General features: G+C 43.3%; 2 protein-coding genes across 2 annotated transcripts; both read right to left on the reverse strand.

The window, feature by feature from the left end:
• Positions 1 to 11705: 11705 nt before the first annotated feature.
• LOC125515762 (beta-1,2-xylosyltransferase XYXT1-like) lies at positions 11706 to 14733 on the reverse strand. Its single transcript, XM_048681262.1, has 4 exons — positions 14588 to 14733; positions 14277 to 14378; positions 14111 to 14164; positions 11706 to 13022 (listed from the first exon to the last, which is right to left on the reverse strand). The coding sequence occupies exons 1-4, from the start codon at positions 14694 to 14696 to the stop codon at positions 11872 to 11874; spliced, it is 1416 nt and encodes a 471-aa protein (XP_048537219.1). The 5' UTR covers positions 14697 to 14733; the 3' UTR covers positions 11706 to 11871.
• Positions 14734 to 19365: 4632 nt separating this feature from the next.
• LOC125517359 (alpha-1,3-arabinosyltransferase XAT3-like) lies at positions 19366 to 24720 on the reverse strand. The gene is made up of 4 exons (XM_048682554.1): positions 24493 to 24720; positions 24214 to 24309; positions 24075 to 24128; positions 19366 to 20738 (listed from the first exon to the last, which is right to left on the reverse strand). Exons 1-4 carry the CDS (start codon positions 24629 to 24631, stop codon positions 19591 to 19593), a joined length of 1437 nt encoding a protein of 478 aa, XP_048538511.1. The 5' UTR covers positions 24632 to 24720; the 3' UTR covers positions 19366 to 19590.
• Between the last annotated feature and the right edge of the window lie 311 nt (positions 24721 to 25031).

Consider the following 25031-nt stretch of genomic DNA (forward strand, 5'->3'; position numbering starts at 1 on the left):
GCATCCTCAAAATTTACTAACGGTTATAAGTGCGACACTATTCACGGAAGGCGTAACGTGGGCACGTAAGCCTTCTCGGCCGCGTACGTGCATTTGCACCATAGGGTGCACCGCAATAGGCAATGTCAGCACACGTCTTTTAATTAGAATGGGTGTGCCCGTCTAGCGCACACACGTTGATCTATCTAACTGTTTTAATTTGTTGTGGCTAATCACAAACAGGTCATCCATGTGAAGTGTATGCCATCAATCGCAGACACTTTGATCTGGCTTACCCGTTTCTGTTCTGTTTCCTAATCGCAAACAGTTAATCCTTCTGAAGCGTATGCCCTCAATCACACACACCTTGATCTGGCTAACCGTTTCTTTTGTGTTGCCTAATCACAAATAGTTCATCTGAGTGAACTGTATGCTGTATATCGCACACACCTTCATTTGGCTACCCGTTTTTTTTTGTGTTGCCTAATCACAAACAGTTCATCCGAGTGAACCGTATGCTCTATATGGCACACGCCTTCATCAGGCTTCCCGTTTCTTTTGTTCCGCCTCATCACAAACAGTTCATTGGACTGAACCGTATGCTCTGGATCACACACAACTAAAATCTGAATCGTGTTTGATGCATCCTCCATCGCAAACGTTTTCACCTTTTTTGACGGTTTTCATACAGCACCGTTTGCGATTATGGCATCGCACACAGTTTCTCGAAGGGTCTCTAATCGTAGTGTCGCGCTAGCAGCATCCTGCAGTAGTGTCATATAAATAGAACAACCATTATTCTCTTATTTAAATGAATAATCGTCTCGCATCAAACAAGATCTAGATATAATGTTCATGCTCAACGCAGGCACCAAATAACAATTATTTAGGTCTAAAACTAATCCCGAAGGTAGATGTAGAGGTAGCGTGCCGACGGCGATCACATCGACTTTGGAACCATTTCCCACGCGCATCATCACCTCGTCCTTAGCCAATCTTCGCTTAATCCGTAGCCCCTGTTTCGAGTTACAAATATTAGCAACAAGAACCAGTATCAAATATCCAGGCGCTACTGCGAGCATTAGTAAGGTACACATCTATAACATGTATATCAAATATACCTTTCACTTTGCTATCCTTTTTATCCGTCAAATACTTGGGGCAGTTCCGCTTCCAGTAACCAGTCCCTTTGCAGTAGAAGCACTCAGTCTTAGGCTTAGGTCCAGACTTGGGCTTCTTCACTTGAGCAGCAACTTGCTTGCTATTCTTCTTGAAGTTCCCTTTCTTCCCTTTGCCCTTCTTGAAGTTGGTGGTCTTTTTGACCATCAACAGTCGATGCTCCTTCTTGATTTCTACCTCCACGGCCTTTAGCATTGCGAAGAGGTCGGGAATTGTCTTATCCATCCCTTGCATGTTATACTTCATCACGAAGCTCTTGTAGCATGGTGGTAGTGATTGAAGAATTCTGTCAATGACACTATCATCAGGAAGATTAACTCCCAGTTGAATCAAGTGATTGTTATACCCAGACATTTTGAGTATATGCTCACTGACAGAACTATTCTCCTCCATTTTGCAGCTGTAGAACTTATTGGAGACTTCATATCCCTCAATTTGGGCATTTGCTTGAAATATTAACTTCAACTCCTGGAACATCTCATATGCTCCATGACGTTCAAAACATCGTTGAAGTCCTGGTTCTAAGCCGTAAAGCATGGCACACTGAACTATCGAGTAGTCATCAACTTTTCTCTGCTAGACGTTCTTAGCGTCGTCAGTAGCATCTGCAGCAGGCTTGTCACCTAGCGGTGCTTTCAGGACATAATTCTTCTGTGCGGCAATGAGAATAATCCTCATGTTACGGACTCCGTGTAGTTGCTACCATCATCTTTCAACTTAGCTTTCTCTAAAAACGCATTAAAAGTCAATGGAACAACATCACGGGCTATCTATCTACAACAACATTCATGATAAATTAAAGTTCAATTAATCATATTACTAAAGAACTCCTACTTAGATAGACATCCCTCTAATCATCTAAGTGATCACGTGATCCATATCAACTAAACCATGTCCGATCATCACGTGAGATGGAGTAGTTTTCAATGGTGAACATCACTATGTTGATCATATCTACTATATGATTCACGCTCGACCTTTTGGTCTCAGTGTTCCAAGGCCATATCTGCATATGCTAGGCTCGTCAAGTCTAACCTGAGTATTCTACTTGTGCAAAACTTCCTTGCACCCATTGTATGTGAACGTAGAGCTTATCACACCGGATCATCATGTGGTGTCTTGGCACGACGAACTTTAGCAACGGTGCATACTCAGGGAGAACACTTGTACATTAAAATTTAGTGAGAGATCATCTTATAATGCTACCGTCGTACTAAGCAAAATAAGATGAATAAAGGATAAACATCACATGCAATCAATATAAGTGATATGATATGGCCATCATTATCTTGTGCCTTTGATCTCCATCTCCAAAGCACCATCATGATCACCATCGTCACCGGCTTGACACCTTGATCTCCATCGAAGCATCATTGTCGTCTCGCCAATTATTGCTTCCACGACTATCGCTAGTGCTTAGTGATAAAGTAAAGCAATTACATGACGATTGCATTTCATACAATAAAGCGGCAACCATATGGCTCCTGTCAGTTGCCGATAACTCCATTACAAAACATGATCATCTCATACAATAAAATTTAGCATCATGTCTTGACCATATCACATCACAACATGCTCTGCAAAAACAAGTTAGACGTCCTCTACTTTGTTGTTGCAAGTTTTACGTGGCTACTACGGGCTGAGCAAGAACCGTTCTTACCTATGCATCAGAAACCACAACGCGGTATAGTGATTGCTTTTTGATCTTCTAAAAGAACCATGTTCATTGAATCCGATTCAACTAAAATTGGAGAAACTGACACCCACCAGCCACCTATGTGCGAAGCACGTCAGTAGAACTAGTCTTGCGTAAGCGTACGCGTAATGTCGGCCTGGGCCGCTTCATCCAACAATACCGCCGAGTCAAGAATCAACTAGTGACGGCAAGCTTTATGTATATACCCACGCCACAACTCCTTTGTGTTCTACTCGTGCATATAACATCTACGCATAAACCTGGCTCGGATGGCACTATTGGGGATAGTAGTAATTTCAAAAAAAATCCTATGCACACGCAAGATCATGGTGATGCATAGTAACGAGAGGGGAGAGTGTTGTCCACGTACCCTCGTAGACTGAAATCGGAAGCGTTATGACAACGCGGTTGATGTAGTTGTACGTCTTCACGATCGACCGATCGTAATACCGAACATACGGAACCTCCGCGATCCGCACACATTCAGCTTGGTGACTTCCCACAATCTCACGATCCAGCAGAGTGTCGAGGGAGAGCTTTGTCAGCACGACGGCGTGATGAGGGTGATGATGAAGCTACCCTCGGAGCTCATCCGGTGTCCGAATATAGTCGTCCAATATATCAATCTTTATGTCTATACCATTTCGATACTCCTCGTCATGTCCGTGATCACATCCGGGACTCCAAACTATCTTCGGTACATCAAAACACATAAACTCATAATACCGATCGTCACCGAATGTTAAGCGTCCAGACCTATGGGTTCCAAAACTATGTAGACATGACCGAGACACGTTTCCGGTCAATAACCAATAGCGGAACCTAGATTTTCATATTAGCTCCCATATATTCTACGAAGATCTTTGTCGGTCAAACCGCATAACAACATACGTTGTTCCCTTTGTCATCGGTATGTTACTTGCCCGAGATTCGATCGTCGGTATCTCAATACCTAGTTCAATCTCGTTATCGGCAAGTCTCTTTACTCGTTCTGTAATGCATCATGCCGCAACTAACTCATTAGTCACATTGCTTGCAAGGCTTATAGTGATGTGCATTAACGAGAGGGCCCAGAGATACCTCTCCGACAATCGGAGTGACAAATCCTAATCTTGATCTATGCCAACTTAACAAGTACCATCGGAGACACCTGTAGAGCATATTTATAATCACCTAGTTACGTTGTGACGTTTGGTAGCACACAAAGTGTTCCTCCGGTATTCGGGAGTTGCATAATCTCATAGTCATAGGAACATGTATAAGTCATGAAGAAAGCAATATCAATATACTAAATGATCAAGTGCTAAGCTAATGAAATGGGTCAAGTCAATCACATCATTCTTTAATGATGTGATCCCGTTAATCAAATGACAACTCATGTATATGGCTAGAAAACCTAACCATCTTTGATTCAATGAGCTAGTCAAGTAGAGGCATACTAGTAACACTCTGTTTGTCTATGTATTCACACATGTACTAAGTTTCCGGTTAATACAATTCAAGCATGAATAATAAACATTTATCATGATATAAGGAAATATAAATAACAACTTTAATATTGCGTCTAGGGCATATTTCCTTCACCAATGTTACATGTTTCATAGTTGGCTATGTACGAGGAGATAGATTCCTCAACGGATCCAGCTTGATATCTTGTACGTCTAAGAGCATCTACAGTCGGATTTTGCAAATCTAACCCCACAAATGCCCGTGGACGTGACCGGGCCCATCCGCGGACAGTGACCGGTCACGCCTCAAATTAGCAACTCTGCTCCTCCTCTCTCATATTGCATCCCCTACATCCATACAAAGCATGCAAAGAAATCCTACGTACTAACCTAATTAGTCTTCACCGTCAGAGATGCCCAAGACGACGGCCCTGGGCGCCGGCTGGACGAGCGGGTAGGAGGCCTCTCGATCATCCTCCTCCTACGCGACCTCATCCATGTAGGTGAGCATCTCCGCCTTCTCCACGGCCTCCCGCACCTCCATCTCCTGCCGGCAAGGCGTCTGGCCTCCGCAGTCGACTCCGACTAGAGGGAATCAAGGATGACCTACTGCTCCACCTGCAGATCCGTGTCACCAGCGTCCCCCACATCCCCCTCATCCTCATCCTCCTCCTCCTAGCCCTCGTCCTCCTACTCCAACTCCTCCTCTGGATCCACTACATCCGGAGGTAGCCCCGCGGCGATCCAGGCTTTGCGCCTAGCCCGGATCAGCTCAAGGAGCTCGAGCCGGCGCTTTGGCATCAGAAAAGGCTCGCTCCTCACCCGGCGGCGTGGGGGCACGACTACTAGGTGGATGGGTGGAATGGAAAGTGGCGGCAGCGGTGGACATGAGGAGGAGGAAAATGTGGATAGATGGTAGGGCTTCGATGCCGCCGGTCAGCTTAAATAGTCGGGCTAGGCACGACGCTGCCCGTCGGAGCTGCACCGGGCGGCGCCACCGGTCTAGCGGAGGAGACAAGCTTCGGACCGCCGGATTTCAGGGCGTTTCCGGCTAGGAACCCTTCGTCAGTCCAACGTGGTGGGCGTGCCTGGGTGCGCCCGGGCGCCCCCTTACCCGCCCCATATTTGGGCTGGATATGAGGGGTGTCGGTCAGCCCGTGCATTTGAGGGGGCCGTCTGGGTCAAAAAATCGTGACGGCCTGCCCGGGCGTATGAGGCGACCGGCTATAGATGCTCTAAGTCTTCTCAAATCTTCGGATTATAGGCCATGGGCCACCTGATGTGGCCTGGGACAGAACTCACAAGGGGTCCTCAGCCCGGGCCACCAGGCCGGGAGTCGACGTGGTGAGAGGCCCCTTATCTAGGACATTGTCACTTACTCCATGGATGCCTCCGACACCTAGACATCTTAAACTGAACACCGATGGTTCTTTCTAGTATGATTCTCTGGGATCATAAGGGCATCTCCAACGCGGGCGCTAGCAGCTGGGCGCCAGGATTTATTCCCGGGCCAATCGGCAGTTACGTCGCTCAATCCTGGCATCGGTTGCTTCCTCGACGCAAAAGAAGGAGCCGAGCGCTAGGCTCTTTCCTTCACGGCCTGAGACGAGGCGCTGTTTTTTCCCATTAATTTAGCGCCCCTGGTTAGCGCCTTGCATTGAAGCACGCTTAGCGCTTTTTAATTTTTCTGGTATTTATTTTATTCTGTCTAAGCGTCTAGATAAGCACCTCCCATTGTAGATGCCCTGTCATTATTTCAGTTTTTGTAGGCATCTTACACTTGCACGGTTGAGATTAGGAAGAACTGGTATGATTCTCTGGGATCATGAGGGTGCTATTATTTCCAGTTCTTGTAGGCATCTTTACACTTGCACGGTTGAGATTCTAGCAGTCAAGGAATGGTTGTCTTTAGCATTGCAGTGGAGAAATTTGCGAATTGATAGAGTTGATGGTATGGAAATTATCTCCATGGTGAAGAGCAGAAAAAAAAAAAACAGGTCCAAGTATGCATTTTTATCAGTGAGATCAAAACTAGCATGTGGGAATCCGATTTTTGTATTACTCGTATTCGTCGAGCTGTAATAATGTCAGTGATTTAATGGCTAACTTTGGTGAGTTGAATAACCGAACTGCGGTTCGCTTAGGCTCTGGTCCAGGGAAAGTCTTGAACATTGCTGGACAAGATTGTATGCCTTAATCTTTGAGTAATACAAGAATTATTTTCTGAAAAAAAAGAGAAACATGTGGCCTGTCTAGTCAACGAGTAGCTCCAAGGCTGCACTAATCAGGCGGAAGGATATTCTATTTCACAAACTAGTTGAGCAGACTATTTTTTTTTTCTTTTGGACAATCAAGCAGACTGTAGAAGGGGATGCGTACGTTCTGGACTGTGATTTTCGTCTAATCATTTAATTGGCCAACCGATACTCAACTAGTGACAGTTAGCACATTGGACAGATCTACATTTTATGCAAATGTTAACGATGGTGTACCTAAAACACCCGGTGCGAATTAACTTAGGGACATAGGGTGATCCAGAGATGATGAGACACGTCTGGACTTGCTGAGGGAGGAAGGTTAGGCAGAACCTGATAGGTTTCATGTACGTAGTGGGGCTGTGTTATAGCTAAATATTCATGCAGTGCAAGCGAGATGAGAATTCTATGCAATCCCTCAATTCTTGATGCCTTCCAAGCCTATAGGTGGTTTGCTGAATCGAAAAGCAAGGCAAGCGAGGAGATACTAGACTATGGTCCACCGTGACGATCCTTGCAAATGAGCACTCTTCCCAAGCAACAAGCGTGGAGCATCATACAATCTACCTGGTCCGTTTGATTTATTTATTTTGATCACAAGAGCTCTCTCCTACTCCCCGTATGCATATATATAGGCATCATGCAACAAGTAATGACTAGTCATGTGTATATTGCCTAGTTGCTATTTTTTTGTACCTTTTTTTTAGGGAAAGAGATATTTATTAGACTGGTAGAAGGTTACAGTCCGCTAACAAATACTCTTAGGTTTTCTTTTTGCAGGGTAACAAATACTCTTAGTTGCCCTGCAAAAAAAAAAACTCTTAGTTGGGATACACTCCGGCAAGAGGACCAAACATTATTGCCACCCACGGTTCTAGTGAAGTTAGCCAAGACATAAGCACACACCTTATTTATTTTTAGTACAAAGACCCGATTTAGCGAGTAGAATGCTGGATATATTAGCACTTTTTTGATTAATCCACGAGCAAATGGTAAACATGGCATTCATAGTATGCAACTCATACTGAAACCTAAACATGTGCGCACGTCTATAGCATAGCACCAAAACATCTATGAACAGATCATATACGGCTAGCACATGAATGAGCAAGTAGAGGATGGCCGAATCATACCATCCGGTAGGCCAGGCAAGGGTCACGACGGCAACAGCAACCTCGGCTTCATCCGTGGCCTTCTTCTTGGCGGGGACAGCCATGGTGTCCATGCAGGAGTAATCGAAGCAGCGGACAAAGACGGGGACGGATCGGGAGCAGTCGGGCCGAGACTCTCCCCAAAAACCCTATCGCCCTTCTCTCGGTGTAGGATCTTGAATGACGGGGTTTCGGAGGCCTGCTCGCCCGACTGACTATTCACGCGGTCCTCGGGATGGGATCGCTGGAAGCAGCACGGTGAGACAAGGAGTAGATGATGGCTAGGGTTGCGCGAGGAGAAAGTGGGTGTGTTGGTTGCACTCACCAATGCCTCCAATATATGTGCCGTCACGTAGGGAGATGAGCCTGGGCTTAGGCCCATGACCGAGTTGGCAAACAGCCGACAGTGCAACGTCTCAGTTTTCTTTTCTATTTTTCTAGGTTTTCTTCGTTTCCTCATTGATTTTCACTTCTTTTTATTTAGGGTTTCCATTTTTCTTTGTTTCTGGGGTGTTTCTTTCTTCCGTTTCTTCGGTTTTCACAGCCTTTTCTTTGATTTTGCTTCTTTATTTTCCGTTTTTCATCTTGTTTGTCGTTTTATCTCGGTTTTCATTTTTATACACATTTTTGGTATATAACTAATACATTTTTGGAATAAGTGTTTAACAGTTTTTAAATACAATTTTTTTAATACATGGTCAATTGTTTTCTATATACATTTAACATTGTTAAAATCTTCATTAAAAAATTTAAATACAAAATTAACATTTTTTGGACACATTGTCAACATTTTCTCTATACAGATTTAACATTTTTCAAATGGTTGGTTAACATTTTTTCCAAATAAAAGTTTAATATTTTTTAAATATATAGTTAACATTTTTCTATCCACATTTGACAATTTTCAAATACTTGATTAACATTTTTCAAATACAAGTTTATTTTTTTAATAGATGGTCAACCTTTTTTATACACATTTAACATTTTCAAAATGCTTGATTAATATTTTTCACACACTTTTTAACATTTGGTTCAAGTGCTTGCTTCACATTTATTAAATAAATGAGGAAATTTTTCTACACATTATATATATTTTTGTGTACATTTACATGAGAAATATTCTTTTCTATACACATTTGACATATTTTAAATGCTTGATTAACATTTTTAATACATGATCAATATTTTTTGTATACACATTTAAAAAATTAAATGAGGGATTAATATTTTTCACACACTTTTTAACATTTGGTTCAAGTGCTTGCTTAACATTTATTAAATAAATGAGGAAATTTTTCTACACATTATATATATTTTTGTGTACATTTACATGAGAAATATTCTTTTTCTATACACATTTGACATATTTTAAATGCTTGATTAACATTTTTAATACATGATCAATATTTTTTGTATACACATTTAAAAAATTAAATGATGGATTAACATTTTTTAAAACAAGATACGTTTTTGTATATATGATCAACATTACATTCTATACCCATTTAAACATTTTCAAATGCTTGATTAGTGTTTTTCAAATACAAGTTTGATATTTTTAATACATAGTCAACATTGCTTCTATACACATTTTTTTTCAAATGCATGATTAATAATAGTTTTAAAGCAAGACCAAATAAAAACATGTCAGTCCAAGGAAGGCCCCAGGCGCGTCCGTGGCGTCGGCAAACCCTATTTGAAGGCGCCCGTTATAGTGTTTTCCACAAACCGGCGCACACTACCACTCCGTGCTGGCTGGCCTGTTTATCCTTTCATTTTTCGGTTTTAAAACACGACCACACTCTTGTGACTCGAACATACGACGTCCACATTTACAGTTGGCTACGGTAGCCACCTAGACTTCTCAACCTGATGTTACATTCTCTTTCCATTTTTCTTCCTTCTTCTTTTTCTTTTTTCCTTTTTCTTTCTTTTCTCAAAATGTGTGAAGTTTTTAAAACGCAGCGATTTTTTTTCAAAATCCAGCGAACGTTTTTCAAATTTTTTGAACGAATTTCTGTACTTTTTTATCAAATCGTTTAACTTTTTAAAAAAAACCAGTGAACGTTTTTCAAATTTTGTGAAGTTTTTTAAAAAATCAAGTGATTTGTTTTTTCAAAATGGGCGAACTTTTTTATAAAAATTTAGTGAACCTTTTTAAATCCATGTTTTTTTTCAAAATCTAGTGAATGTTTTTCAAATTTGCCAAAAAATTAATTTTGATGAACTTTTTTTAATTCATATTTTTTGTTACGAAAATGAAAGAAAGTTTTCCAAATCCGTGAATGTTTTCCCCAAAATCCAGGGAACATTTTTAAAAATCTGGTGAACTTGTTTCAAATTTGTGAGCATCTTTCAAAATTGATAATATTTTTTGAATTTGTGAACTTTTTTATTAGATCCGTGATTCTATTTTTAAAAGTCAATGAACCTTTTCTAAAATTTGTGAATTATTTATAAAAATACGTTTTCTATTTTCAAATAAATTATAGTTGGACGGACAACAAGGGACAAATAGTGTTGTTTTTGGATATATAAAACATGAAAGTCATCGCATTGCAATGGTTATTGCGCTAGTGATGCTGGGCCTGCCTAGTAGCCATGGCCTTCGAGCGCCAACTTGTGTAAGCAGCGCTGAGAGCGCCAAAGAGGAGCTCCTTGTGGCGCCTACCTAACTATTTTACGGAATCAATAACTCCCGAACGTGTTATGTTTGTGCATCTTGCCCCGAACAAGTTTGTTAACGTTGGATCGCATGCACGCATATTGGCGCACGTGAAGTCGCCACGTCATCATAGCTCCTTCGTTCACGTCAAAGGCAAACTCACCTGAACGATTTTCTCGTTCACACCAGGTTCACCCACGCATACCTTATCCCTTTCCACGATTCTCAGGCACTCCTCCCCTCAGCTGGGCTCACCCACTTCCCCCAATTCTCGCCCCACCCCATCCTTCCCCAATGACGTTGGTCAGGCAGGGTGCAGCGGCAAAGGCTTTCCGGTGATTTGAGCGGCGGCGGGCGGAATGCAAGTGCGGCGGCGAGGATGTAGGAGGGTCGCGGTCGTGCGAGGGGTTGCAGCGGCGAAGGCCTTCTGGCAATTGGAGCGGCAGCAGGACTGTGTGCGAGTGCGGCGGCGAGGATGCGGGAGGGTTGCGGTCGTGCGAGAGTGGCGTTCAGCGGGTACCATGGTGCGACCTTGCGGGACGGCGAGGGACGATAGAGCCTGTTCCGGTGACTGGAGCAGCGACGGGTGGCGCGCGAGTGCGGCAGCGAGGATGCAAAAGTGCTGCGGCGGGCGTGTACACAGCCGGCGTCACGCGCGGTCACTTAGGTACATGGCAATTTTTAAGGCGAAAACAGATGTATATCATGGCCATTTTGCCATGTAGCCTCGCAACATCATTTTTCTATTCGGAGGGGGGGAGCAATTTCTGGACACGTGGTCTCAAGGTCATGACATATTTGTCTCCGGTATGGCATTTGTTAGAGTACACTCATGCTAACTTTTATTACAAACCAGAACCCTTTTTTTTATCCAACTTTGATAGCAAATCTAAATAAACTAGTGTGTCGCCACGATGTGTTTTTCAACATAATGGCACGTAGTATCTTTGCATCATTACATTTTTTTAACGCATACATTTTTGTCATGATATGTTTTGGCATAGATGTGGATGTGTGTGCGTGTGCGTGTGCGTGTGTTGCCTTGACTATTTTTCAGGTGTTGTTCTCTTGTTTGTACCTACGTATTTATCACATGTCAATTTTAGCAAGAATATTCGAAATTGTGTTGTTTTTCTGTCTGCAGCTCTAAGTGGAATATGCCTGCTTGGGTCCATGAGTACCCACGCATTTCCTGCCTTTGTTTTGCTCTGTCGTGAGCCAAAATTTGATGTACTTTAGTCTTGCCTTACATTCATTTCTGATTTTTCTGATATAAATCGAGCAGGTTCATGAAGATCTTCCTGTTTGAAACTGGCAAGAGTAGAACCGATTATGCATTTCTTAACCAATAAAAAAAAAGTGGAAGTAGACATTTGAACAAACAATCGAGTGAAAAGGAGAAAATAATGACAAAAGAAAAACGGGAGGCTACAATTAACCCAAAATGAGAAAAAACTACCAAAGAAAACAACAGGATTAATGAGCATGCCCTCCCCCCCTACTGCTGTCGTAGGTGGTCGAACGCTTGCACCAGCGTTGGCGCGAAGCGGGTGGTGTTGATGCGGGCGTTCTGCTTAAGGTAGAGCTTAAACATATTCTCCCAACCACTGCGGTGGATGGACTCAGGGTCCTTGATCGCCGGGTGCTCCGGCCCCAGCGTCTCCATCAGCGAGCTCTCCTCCGCGCTTATGCTATAGTCAAGGTACTTGAGCCCCATGTCCGTCGCGCCCTCGCTGAACTCCGCCCTCGCCAGGTACTCCATCTTCCCGTACGGCACCACCTGGATCAGCACGCCGCCCGGCGGCAGGTGCACCGCGTTCGTCAGCCCCGCGCCGTGCATGCCCAGCACCACGTCGAACGAGTTCACCAGCCGCGCCTGCTCCGTCTCGGACCCGTTCACCCGCGGCTCCGACAGCGCCGCCTCGAACCCCGCCGCCTCCGCCGCCTGCAGTATCTCCTGCTCGTTCAGGAACCGGCGGAAGTCCCCCCGGTGGATCAGCAGCAGCCGCGGCTTCTTGCCCGGCTCCCGGGTCGGTGCTTCGCGTGGGAGCGCGTAGGTCTCGCGCACGAACCGCGTGAAGTCGGCCATGGTGAGGGGAGCCCCCGGCACCAGCTCGGGGACGATGGTCAGCTCCTTGTCGAGGTGGAGCCCCACCGTGACGCGCGGGAAGCACCGCACATACGCGTCTCGGTCCATGTCCACGACCTCGTACTTGGACAGCCCATGCAGCAAGGCCCTGTACTTGACCAGCCACCGCGGCAGGTGCTGGATGTTGCTGACCAGGAACGTCACCTCGCCGTGGTACCGCCGCGACGCGACGAACAACGGCACCAGAATGTCGGTGTAGTCATGCCAGTAGTTGCCCACGTAGCCCCCGATCCCGAACAGGACGGCGGGCATAGTGTGTGTCACCGTGCACGGCGGGGCGGCGGATCGGTCCTGCAACTGCGTCACCGTGACCGACCTCAGGCTCTGGCCACCGCGTGCGTACGGTGAGATCATCCACTCCCGGCGCTCCGACGACCTGCTCGCTGGGACGAGGGTCACCGACAGTGCTGTGCCGTTGGTGCGGACGTCGCCGTCGACTTCACACGTTTCGGACCAGTCACGCGAGCGGCCCTCCATGTTACACACCACCTTGCCATTATCTGTCACGCGCCAGGAAAGGAGAAACAATTACCATTGTTTTTTTTTTGAAAGTTAACAATTAGCATTGTTAAACCATATGCAAATTGTTATGCTTTTTTTTCCTGTGAAGAAACAATGCAAAATTGATATGCTTACTTGCTTATATAGCTCCCGACATTTATAGACTTATATTTTTTTTTACTTCTACTCCTACTTAGGTGGTGTGTGTGACAAACTAATTAATTCACTTGGTAGGCACCCCAGGCCTGCATATTTGACTGGCCATAGTGGGAGTAATTTTAAGAGTAACATCGAGTCCAACTTAGCTAATTTTCCTATGTAGCAATGAGTTAATGAGGATGTAGGTAAATTAAGTAACTTAGCTAGTTACTCATCTATAATACCTAAATAGTTCATCCCCACTATGATATTTCTCTCAACATGCAAGCTATCCACATCAGCAACTATGCCATCTAAGCAAAAACTGATTCCATTTGCAGCCACGTCATTACTAACCCTACAGCTACCGCCCACACAATTCAATCAAACAAATGAGGGGACTCGGTTTTTAACATCACACATATCAAGAAAAATGAGATATAATCTAATAAATAAAAGTTTGCATGACACTACACATATGTTACTAACTCTATAAAGGTAATATAGTCTAGAATAATGTGTACTATGCTACTCCTCACTCTGACAGTCTATAGCGATGATCAGGATCACAGGATGTTAAATTTAGTATTCACTGCTTCCCATGCATTGCCCTGGGTAGGCAACCGTCCATTAGTTTAATGAAAATATTCGCTAGCTAGATCTGAGTTCTTCGAATTGACAAAGTAATCAATTGTTAGTAAGATCTGTCAGAGTTTTACGCCTATGTCAACCCCCGCAAAAAAAAAAACTCCCGTATTTACTGTGAAATTTGAGAGTCGATGTACTCCTACATTACCTCATTGCTTACAATAGACGCGGGCATCCGTAGGCTAAATACACAGGAGTCGAAACAAACAGTTTTCCATTTTGCGATTTCTTAGGATACCCAAATTAAACGACCTGAGCATGCAAACTTGATCAAAGCAAAGGACCGGAGTGCTCTGCTCACCTGAACCTTGGATCAGCTGTATGTCCGGGGTCCGCTGCACGTCAGAAGCGACGACTGTAGATTAAGCAACAAGCAAGAGTTTGATCTTCAGCTTACAGAGACTGGGGACTGGAAATAAGCATAGTTGCTGGCACAAAGCAAGACAGATAGGTGAAAAAATACTCACGTGTTTCACTTTCACCAGGAGCTTTTATGAGCTGCATTGCAGCAGGATCTCTACTCAGCTGTTTAAGCGTGATCCACTGCGCTACTGCTGCCGTGGTGGCGACTGCATATGAAGCAACAGGAAAGAAGTGTTGCCGTCAACCGCATCGATCGTGTGTGTGCTCAAGGTAGAAAAACAAAAGCCTCACCGGTCGTCAATCAACAAGGCTAGGATCTAGCTAACGATGAGAGAAGTTGCTATAAAGCATTGTGTTTGCCTCTTGGTAAGCAGAAGATTCATGAAACGGTGAAATGAAAGGGATAAATGGCTACCGCTGAGGCCGCTGATGGCAACCTCCTGCTGGAGGATGAAGCAGACGAGGAGCGCGAAGAGGACGCCGGCGGCGAAGCCGGCGTTGACACGGACCGGCGCACAGCTCATCGCCACTTGCTTTCTCTTGCTGTGGTGAGTGAGTGAGGACGTGTGTGCTAGTTGAGTCTGGTTAGCATTAGTACTGTTGTGAACAGGTTGAATTGCTGGTGATTAGTTTTTGGGTAGATTCTGCACCTGGCGGCGTACGTGGTATGGTGGGGGTGTGTGCACGTCGCAGTATGAGTGAGTTTCGCAAGTTATCGAGGGTCTTCCACTGGTGAAGCATACGTAGTACGTATTGTTTATCCCAGCGGGATCACCGACGACAGTTGAATTTGCCCAAATGCACCTGGCGTAAACAGTAATTACGTCCCTGTGTTTGTATTTAATCGGGCAGAGTACATGCAACATCATATTGCAAGTTTGCAACTGATTAGACTATCTTAAGTACAAGTCCATGTCAACGTGAAGATAGTAACGGCCACACGTGAAGTTGCAGTGCATGATTCGTGGTCTGACCGAGCGCATAGCAGCCGGCGGTGTAGCGTGGACGCGATTGATACCTATCACTCACACCTACTCCTTCATCCTTAAAAAAGTGTACTTCCAACATTATGAGAGTCAAACCAACCGAGTTTATGCAAAAATATATTAATGTTTGTGAAGCTAAATAGGTATATGATAAAAATATATTTTATTATGAATCTAATGCTACTAATTTAACGGCATAAATGTTCATATATTATTATATAAATACAGTCAAACAAAAAAATTGACTTTACAATAAAATTAGAAGTACACTCTTTTAAGAACGGATGAAGTACGGGAGTACGATGATGGAAAGGACATGGGAGATGAGTTATTACCTTGAAGGAAAAGTGCGGCTCTGGAAAGTGTCCATGGCGGAGATGGTGGCAGTGAGCGGCGCATCTAAGGAGTAGGTATCGCGCTAAAAGGGGCCGGAACAGATATGGATGACATACACATATGCTTCTGTGTGAAGTAAGATGTGCTCTCTACAGGGCCTGCCGCATATGCTTCTGCATGGAGCACTCCTATGCTTCACAACAAAGCATACATGTGCTTAGCACAGATCACACCTAAGCCCCGGACAGACCAAAAACCTAGGAAAACATGAAAAAACCAGGAAAACATGGAACTAAGGATAGAAGAACAAATAAAACTTAAAAAATGGTCCGTCGAGGGAATCGTCCAATGCACAACACATGACAATGCCGGAGTGCTCCCACGCACCAAAAGTACCCCTTGTGGTGCATATGTTAACTAGTTGCTCTTCATACACACCATGTTTGTCGATATGCAAGGGTTGTGCCTATGTTGAAGATGGAAGGGCACCTTGTTACATGAATACTTGGGGACACTTAAGGCCACCATTGGCCAAATTTAACACAAAATGGCCCAAATTATTATAGGAGTAGCACACCTTTATAACATATGCTAAACCTCGCTTACTGTGAGGTTGCATTGTATCTAGGCCTGGCGGTTTTGGGAACTTTTGGCCCATGTTTTTAATTTATATATACGTTTGTGTTTTCTCTATTGGTTTTTTGCTTTCCTTAGGTGTTATTAAAAAAATCATTTTCTTGTTTATTTTATTTTTAAATTTTATCTCATTTTAAAAATACATTATAAAAAATTTCAAATACGTGTTTTATGTTTTTAAAACACACATTAATTTTTTCTGAATACATGTTGAACTTTTTTCAAACAGACGTTAAATAGTTTTAGATACCTGCGAAACATGTTTTTGAATACATGTTGAACATTTTTTTAATTAATGGCGAATAACACACAATGATAATTTTTGAAACACATGTTGAACATTGGTTTCTAAATACATGGTGAATATTTCCTTAAATATGTTTTACATTTTTTTAAATACACATCGAACATTTTAAACACAAGATGGACTTTTCATTGACACATGAAGAATGATGAAATTTTTATAAAAACATGGTGAGCATTTTCGTAATAGATGATACATTCTATATGATATACATGTTTTTTTAATACATGAACATTTTTGTAAAACATTCTAAACATTTTTTAATCACACGATGGACCATTTCCAAACATCTGATGGATATTTTTCAAAACACTTTTATAAATTATAGGAACATACTTCTAATATGTTCCAAATCTATTTTCATGGATCATTTCACAAAATATACAGAAAAAAATGTATAACATACCTATGGTATGCGGGGTACGTGGTGACTCATGCACACTCCGTCCGGCGCTGGGCCTGGCCTAGTTTGGGGAGTTGCTAACGTGATCCGCGCTTCCATCTTTGCTGTAGGCGAGGTATAGCACTGCCCGACCAATAATACCGCCGATGATACGATCGGTTCGCAAGAAATAGCCCACTAGTGCTACTGGTAGGCCGGGCCTTTATCAGAGGCAGCTAATTCACCCTAGTTTTGCGAATATTTTAGAACCGTTCGCTCGGTCTTCAGAAGCTTCTGGAATATTCCACCTGACTTTCAGATTTTCTTCATAAGGTTGTTTCTTTCTTTTCTTTTCTTTTCTTTTTTTATTTTATCAAGGTTTTTAGGTTCTCTTTATTATTTATTTCTAAGTTTCTTATTTCTTTTCTGTTTATCAGTTTCTTTTCCTTCTACAATTATATATTTGTGAACATTTTTTAAATTGACGAATAGCTTTTCAAATTCATCAATTTTTTTTGCATTCTCGAACTCTTTATAATTCATGATTTTTTAAATACATTACAAAATCCTTGAACTTTCTTGAATTTGTGGCCATTTTTAAAATTCTTCAAGATTTTTTACCTGTTTCATGAAGATTTTAAAAATCATGAAAATTTTCTCAAAATTGTGAATAAATTTTTATTTTCAGTTTCTTAATTCACACTAACATATTCTGAAATAGCAGATATGTTTAAATTCATGAACATTTTTCCAAATATCTCAATTTTTTTTAAAATTCGTAAGTATTAAAAGTGTTTGAAGGGCTAACCATAAATAAAAGGTAATAAACTACAACTGCTCACAAATGCCAAAAACATTTAACCTTTTATTTTGTCCATTAAAATATCAAAACTGTTAGATCAATTTTAAAACCGGAAAAATTACCCGTCAATAGCATGCACTAAATTATGAACTGTTATGTAATGAAATGTCACCCCCCCCCCCCCCCCCCCCCCCCCCCCCCCAAAAAAGTCCCCCCCCCCCCCCCCCCCCCTTCTGCGCCAAAAAAAATCAACCGTGAACAATGCTGTAAAACATCTTTCCTCTGAGGGCCTTAACCAACTTTTCTCTTTCCCCAATATAGTGTCGGCCGTGCGACCCACAACACTGCGTCGACCGCCGCCAAAATAATCAATCCATGTTATCCATCTCATCGATCACCACTAGCACATGTTTTGTTACTCCAGCTAATCCTTTCATGACCATCGACAGATTAGGCAACATGTCTGCCTCATGCATCACGGCCTCTATATTCTCATATACTCCTTTGTAAAAATATAAGAGCGTTTAAATCACTAAACTGGAAGTAGATGCCAACGTATTTGCCCCTGTGCCCAGCCTTCACACACAACCGTCCATGCCGGCGTATTTGCCTTCGTGCCCTAGGTTGGTCGACTCTTCTCCCTTATTTTACGGTCGACAACACCAAACAATGATGCCTCAAAAAGACAGTGGCAGTGGAACAGACGACGCCAATGCCCCTTGTTTACGCTTCTCACGGAGAAGGAGGCAGCGGAATCACCAGTCTTCAATCTTTTCTCACGTGCATAGGCACTTTTTTCGATAAAGGGCATTTTTATCTCATAATGAAGCATTAAGGGATACAAACATGGTGAGAAATAAATTCAGCCTCTGCATAGTTAGGATGCACGTAACCAACACTTCTCCCTGGCACACACACACACACGCATGTCCAAAAGATCCACCAACAAGAGCAAAGTTATACAAGACCAAAGCTATGCCGTGGCAGAAAAAAAGGAAAAGAAATGACCCCTGTAGCGATCAAAACAACGATCGACAAAAATGCAGCAACGACCATCAGCACCTACAATATCTTGACAACACAAAGACCACGAGTAAGGTTCTTCAAAACACAACTGTTTGTTACCTCTTGCTCGGGCAGTCCCGCACCATCCTTCGATGTGGCCACCGGTGGAAAATCTGTAGAAGACAACGCCATTGTATGTTACCTCTTGCTCTACTATCCTTGTATGACAGCAAATCACCCGACATGCCAATTAAGAGGGAAATCATGTCAGACTATTCCTCGCCGGCATAGCTCGATCCCGCCACCGCTCCACAACCTTCAATTCATCAAGTCATTGCAATCAAATTGCCTCGCGCCATCTTACACCGTCCAATGGCATCCAGAAGATGAGTTGCGGTCTTCGGCTCCCTCTTGCACAGCTGGCACAAGTTGTAGTTTGGCCACCCTCTTCTGTGCAACCGGTCTGCTGTCTAGATTTTATCCTTGGTAGCGAGCCAGGCAAAGAACATGCACTTGGACGGTGTTCAATTCTTCCACACAACCTTGTTCATGTTTGAAGCGGCAACACCCACAAATTGGGACCTATAGGCCGATGCCGGGGAATAAATTCCATTGGTGGTGAGGTTTCACTTGATATCATCGGGGAGATCATCCTGGAGATGGACCGTAGTAAAGCCTCCCCAAACGGATGTATCTAGACGTATTTCAATGCTAAATACATTCGTTTGAACGACAAGTAATATAAACCGGAGAGAGTATTATTCTTTGTAATAATTAGGCAACGTGTACAAGGTCAGGGCAAACTAACAGTCAATACAAAACAAGTTTGCGAGGGCCACCATGCTAGTTTAGTGAAAAGGGAGAAAATAATGACAAAAGAAAAGACGCCATGCCACCTAGCAAAGAATTAACCCAAAATGAGAAAAACTAACTAAGGAAACAATGAGTTGACGAACATTATCTGCCCCTAGTGCTTGCGTAGGTGGTTGAACGCTTGCTCCAACGTTGGCGCGAAGCGAGTGGTGTTGATGCGTACGCTCTGCATCAGGTAGGACTCATACACTGTGGTCCAGCCGCTTCGATGGATGGAGTCGGGGTCCTTGATTGCCGGGTGCTCCGGCCCTAGCTTCTCCAGCAGCGAGCTCTCCTCCGCGCTCACGCTGTAGTCAAGGTACTTGAGCCCCATGTCTGTTGCCGGCTCGCTGAAATCCAACCTCGCCATGGGCTCTATCTTGCCATACGGCACCACCTGGATCAGGACGCCGCCCGGCGGCAGGTGCACCGCGTTCGTCAGCCCGGCGCCGTGCACGCCCAGCACCACATCAAACGAGTTCACCACCCGCGCCTGCTCAACCTCGGAGCCGTTGTGCCGCAGCTCCGTCACTGCCACCTCAAACCCCGCCGCCTCGGCCGCTCGTGCAATCTCCGGCTCGTTGAGGAACTGGCGGGAGGTCACCCGCTGGATCAGCAGTAGCCTCGGCTTCTTGTACGGCTCCATGGTCACTGCTCCGCGTGGGAGCGCGTAGGTCTCGCGCACGAAGCGCGTGAAGTCGGCCATGGTGAGGCGCCCCCCCGGCACCAGTTCGGGAACGATGCTGAGGTCCTTATCGAGGCGGAGCCCAACCGAGACGCGCGGGAAACACCGCACATACGCATCGCGGTCCATGTCCACGACGCCGTACTTGGACAACCCCTGCAACAAGGCCCTGTACTTGACCAGCCACCGCGGCATGTGTTGGATGTTGCTGACCAGGAACGTCACCTCGCCGTGGTACCGCCGCGCTGCGACGAACAGCGGCACCAGAATGTCAGCGTACTCATGCCAGTAGTTGCCCACGTACCCCCCGATCCCGAACATGATGGCAGGCATCGTGTGGGTCAGCGTGCACGACGGGGCGGCAGCCCGATCCTGCAGCTGCATCACAGTGACCGCCCTGAGGCTCTGGCCAATGCGCGTGTACGGTGAGATCATCCACTCGTGGCGCTCCGACCAGCTCACTGGAACGAGGCTCACCGATAGGGCTGTGCCATTGGTGCGGACGTCGCCTTCGACTTCACAGGTGCCAGACAAACCGCGGGAGTGGTCCTCCGTGGTACACACCACCTTGCCATTATCTGTCACGCGCCAAGGAAAGAAAAAACAATTACCATTGTGAAACTAGCTTCGTTCGTTAGCATAAGAGCAAGTACAATAGAGCTGAGTCAGCTGGCTATAAAAAATAAACTAATATATTTTTGCTTAGCTGGAGGAAAGAAAAGAGGAGAGAAAAGGTAAACGGGCTCTTGGTGAAGAGCCAACTCTAGCACGTGCTCCTAGTCCTAGGCACTTTGTGAGAGTGAAAGGTGGGCCATATAATAAAAAAATAATACAATCTTCTAATCAACTATTGTACATATTTGATATAAAATGGACTATAAATGACATGATAATACTTATAGCCAGACTAAGTTAGCAGGTTAACATGTTGCTTCAACGGTTGGACAACGTGTTCATCTTTTCTAATTGCACTCGGCCTGCCTAACTAGTACTGTAACCATCAACCCGTGTGCCTTCATGGAGTAGCAAGTTGATTGTTATTGTCACAGTAAGTCACCCAGTAAGGAAATATCTTTGATAAATGTTAAACCTGCAAATTGATAATTTCTTTTACTATGAAAAAACAATGCAATTGATATGCTTATAGCTGTCCGCCTCATCGGTTATATGTGGTCCGGTGGCATGCATCCTGCATGCATATAATAATCTTTTATACTATATTAACAGAGGTTATTTAGAAGAATGCATAGGATTCCGTTATTTTATGGACACGAATATCTGGTGAACGTTGGCCGGGAGCAAAATTCCCAGCGAACGCCGGAGTTGCTATGTCAAAACAACTAAAAATGCCATACGTTTGTTAGGGACTTGCCATGTACAGAATGTAAACTTGCCATGTGTATGGAAGAATTGCCAGTGAACACTTTTTTTCTCCCAAAAATGTCATCTGTTTGATTCCCACTAGACGGCCCGCGCTAGCGTTCGCTACGATCGACCTTACTTGAGCGAACGTTCACCAGTTAACATTTCCCATATATATTTTTGTAATGGTAGAGGACAGCAGTTGAGATCAAGATCTAGGGGCTATTTTGTTATTTTATATAATGCATATGGGAGTAGTTTAGATGCAAATTTAGGCTGTGCTACTTTATGCATGTATCCTATATAGCTATATGGGTGATCCTCAGTAATTTATTTCTCTAGCATGTCATGTTAACATGTAACCACACATGTACAAAAAGACCTCAACATGCAACCATGCATGATGAATTGATTTACAGTTGTCTTCCTTATATTCAATATTATCAACCAGCTATACAATATTAATACAATTAGTTATATTCAGTTTCAGTTTCAGTTTTCATATTAGTAATTCAAATATTCATATTCCATGCAACCAAATATTTGTGAATTATATTGAAAAACATATTGGATATAATATTTAGATGCAAATTTAGTGGGTCACTTTATGAGATGAACTTTAATAATGACATGATTGGGTAAATGGAAGCAAATCCAAGGGGCTAGCTTACTTTTCGCAATGACAGCGATGGGTAGCGGAGATTCAAAAGGAGCACATCTTAGGTTTTTTTTAAAGTTTTTCTCACAGTACAAAACATATTAGCAAATAGTGATGCGGCAAACGAGTATATGCAGGAGCATTTATCATTAGCTGCATCATCAACCAATGCATGAAGCCTAGATAACACATCTTGATTCATCTTTGATATGCAAGTTCAAACTAATTAAGAGAGAATACTAGTGCAAATTTAGCTTGGTTTTTTTCTAGATTATATTAAATGGTGAAAGAGATGAGTGATTAGAAGCAAACCAGATCAACTGGTAATAGTTATCAACAATGATTGGGTCCACATCATTAACGGTCGGAGTTTGTCATTTGAAAGAACTCTATTATTTATTTTCTCTTCTAGAGTGCATGTCTCGTGAGGATTAACATGGAGCCTCTAATTAGCCCTCTGTAGAGAAAAATAAGAGCGTTTAGATTACTAGTTTAGTGATCTAAATGCTTTTAAATTTCTTTAAAGAGGGAGTACTAGTTAAGCATTATTCTTTTTGTCGACCTGCTGATGCGTTTGTTTAAAAATGGTAATATGACTTTTTCATATTAATAAAGTCTATTAATTGAACATATGTTGGGACCCATATGCTGGTTAGTGTTAATTTTAAAGACACTATTCTAATTACTAGAAAACTTTAACAATGTTGTGAATTGTAAGACCATTGATCTAAAATATTAACCAGACCGCTCTAGTTCACTTTTAAATGTAAACTGACATTGACTTCTCTGATTTACAGGTTAAGGCTAGTCATAGTGAGGAGTGACTTAGACTAGTGTCATGCATATGGCACTAGCCTATGTTACTATGTTCATAATGCAAAGTAACAAAGAAGTAGCTAGTAACATAGATGATTGCATTTATTAATTTGTAGACTCATTTATTCTTGGGAAGCGCTATGTTACAGTAACATACTCCCTCCGTCTATGTGTGTAAGTCATCTTACGAAAACCAAATAGTCCCAAAACACTTAGGCGCGGTGCATTAACTTCTACCTCGTTTCTTGTTTCTTAATATATCAACCAATAAGACTAGCCACAATGGATAGTAACATACGCTAGTAACATACACATATTTTTATACTATGTTACTACCTTGATAGTGGGTAGTAACTTAAGTGTGATAACATGCAAAGATTCATTTATTAGGTTATAGACTCATATTGCATTGGAACATGTGATGTTACAGTAACTAGCTAAGTTACTACAACTACCTCTCTCTTCATTAACTCATTGCCACATAAGCAAATTTGCTGAGTTGGACTCGATGTTATTGCTGAAGTTACTCCCGCTGTGGCTAGTCTAAGAGATGAAGGGTGTGTATGTTTTTAATGACTTGAGATTACCAAACACGACATGCAGTGGTTAGTTCATTGCATGCAATGCTATTAATTAGCAAATAAACATTAAATTCTCTTGTTTTCCCCCTCCTTCTTGGTCACGGTGCACAACCTAAAATGACTTACTCACCTAGACGGAGGGAGTATTATTTTACTCTAGGCACCTCTTTCCTCATTAACTACTTGCCACATAAGCAAATTATTGAAGTGCGTTATGTTACTAGTTATGTTACTCCCACTATGACCAGTCTAAATCATGAGTTGCCTGTCAGATCTGTCATACATGTATTTAAGCTTAAGTGAACTACCTAGTCACTGCCGGAAATAGAGGCGACCCGACAACCTTTTTTGCGTGGGAAGAAAGTTGTCTTCTGAATAAATGATTTTCCATATAACTTTTCCTTTTTCTAGTTCATGATTTCCTTGGGTACCCAAACTAACAGAGCATGCATGCAAATTTGGTAGAAATGACTGGGAGAGTTTGATGATCTGCTCACCCGTATCTTGAATCGGTTGTTTGTCGGCGACCCGGTGCACATCAGACGTAACAACTGTAGATTAAGCAACAAGCAAGAATTAATCTTCAGATTATAGACTACACAGATTGGAAATAAGCATATGGGTAGATGTGCTCACGTATTTCACCAGGAGCTTTAATCAGTTGCGTTTCACCAGGAGCTCTAATCAGTTGTTTAACCGTGCTCCATTGTGCTAGTGCCGCCGTGGTGGCAGCTGCATATTAAACAACAGGAAAGAACCGCTGCCGTCAGTCAGCTAAATAAGCCACATTGGTCGTCGAAGGATAAGGCTAGGCTAACGTACGTTAGCGTGACATTGAAAAGCTAGCCCCGGAATAAGATGATGGAGTATGCAAACAGCGGGTAAGAAGATGAATGGAACGAACGAATCATTTACCACTGATCGAAGTCTGCTGCCGGACGAGGAAGTAGACGAGGAGCGCAAAGAGGACGCCGGCGGCGAAGCCGGCGTTGGCGTGGACCGGCGCACAGCTCTTCCTGGGCCTCTCCCTCTCCTCGCAGCAGCTCATGCCCATCGCCTCTTGCTGCTGCTTGCTGCTGCTGCTGCTGCCAGTCGTAGTAGTGTAGTACACTACTGTACTAGTGAATGAGGATGCGCCGTTTGGGTTCGCTTCGGACTGGGTTTATACTCTTCAAAAGTAGGAGGAGTACGTACTAGTGCATGCACATTGTTTATCCTACGGGAAAACCGACGAGGCGACGCTGTTGACTTTGCCCAAATACACGTAGCTCGATACTTACATAGCGTAAACATCAACTAGGTGTTTTTATTTAATCGGGTAGACAGGTAGAGTAAATGCTCTATAAGGACGCCAGTGAAGCAACTTTTGAGTGATGTTGAGATCCGAGTCCCACTAGCTAGCAATGCACCTTCGCTGCTATTTCCGTCACGATAAAGACGATCGTGTAATGCCA

This window comes from Triticum urartu, chromosome 6 (genome assembly GCF_003073215.2).
Source record: "Triticum urartu cultivar G1812 chromosome 6, Tu2.1, whole genome shotgun sequence".
Taxonomy (NCBI): Eukaryota; Viridiplantae; Streptophyta; class Magnoliopsida; order Poales; family Poaceae; genus Triticum; species Triticum urartu.

Bases quoted from the DNA above. Each gene is read 5' to 3' on its own strand.
- LOC125515762 (XM_048681262.1), bottom strand. From the start codon at position 14,696: ATGAGCTGTGCGCCGGTCCGTGTCAACGCCGGCTTCGCCGCCGGCGTC. The intron at 14,379-14,587 runs GTAGCCATTTAT...CTTCATATGCAG, and splicing joins TGCCATCAGCGGCCTCAGCG to TCGCCACCACGGCAGCAGTA. The intron at 14,165-14,276 runs GTGAGTATTTTT...CTTAATCTACAG, and splicing joins TCCTGGTGAAAGTGAAACAC to TCGTCGCTTCTGACGTGCAG.
- LOC125517359 (XM_048682554.1), bottom strand. From the start codon at position 24,631: ATGGGCATGAGCTGCTGCGAGGAGAGGGAGAGGCCCAGGAAGAGCTGT. The intron at 24,310-24,492 runs GTAAATGATTCG...TTTAATATGCAG, and splicing joins GCAGCAGACTTCGATCAGTG to CTGCCACCACGGCGGCACTA. The intron at 24,129-24,213 runs GTGAGCACATCT...CTTAATCTACAG, and splicing joins TAAAGCTCCTGGTGAAATAC to TTGTTACGTCTGATGTGCAC.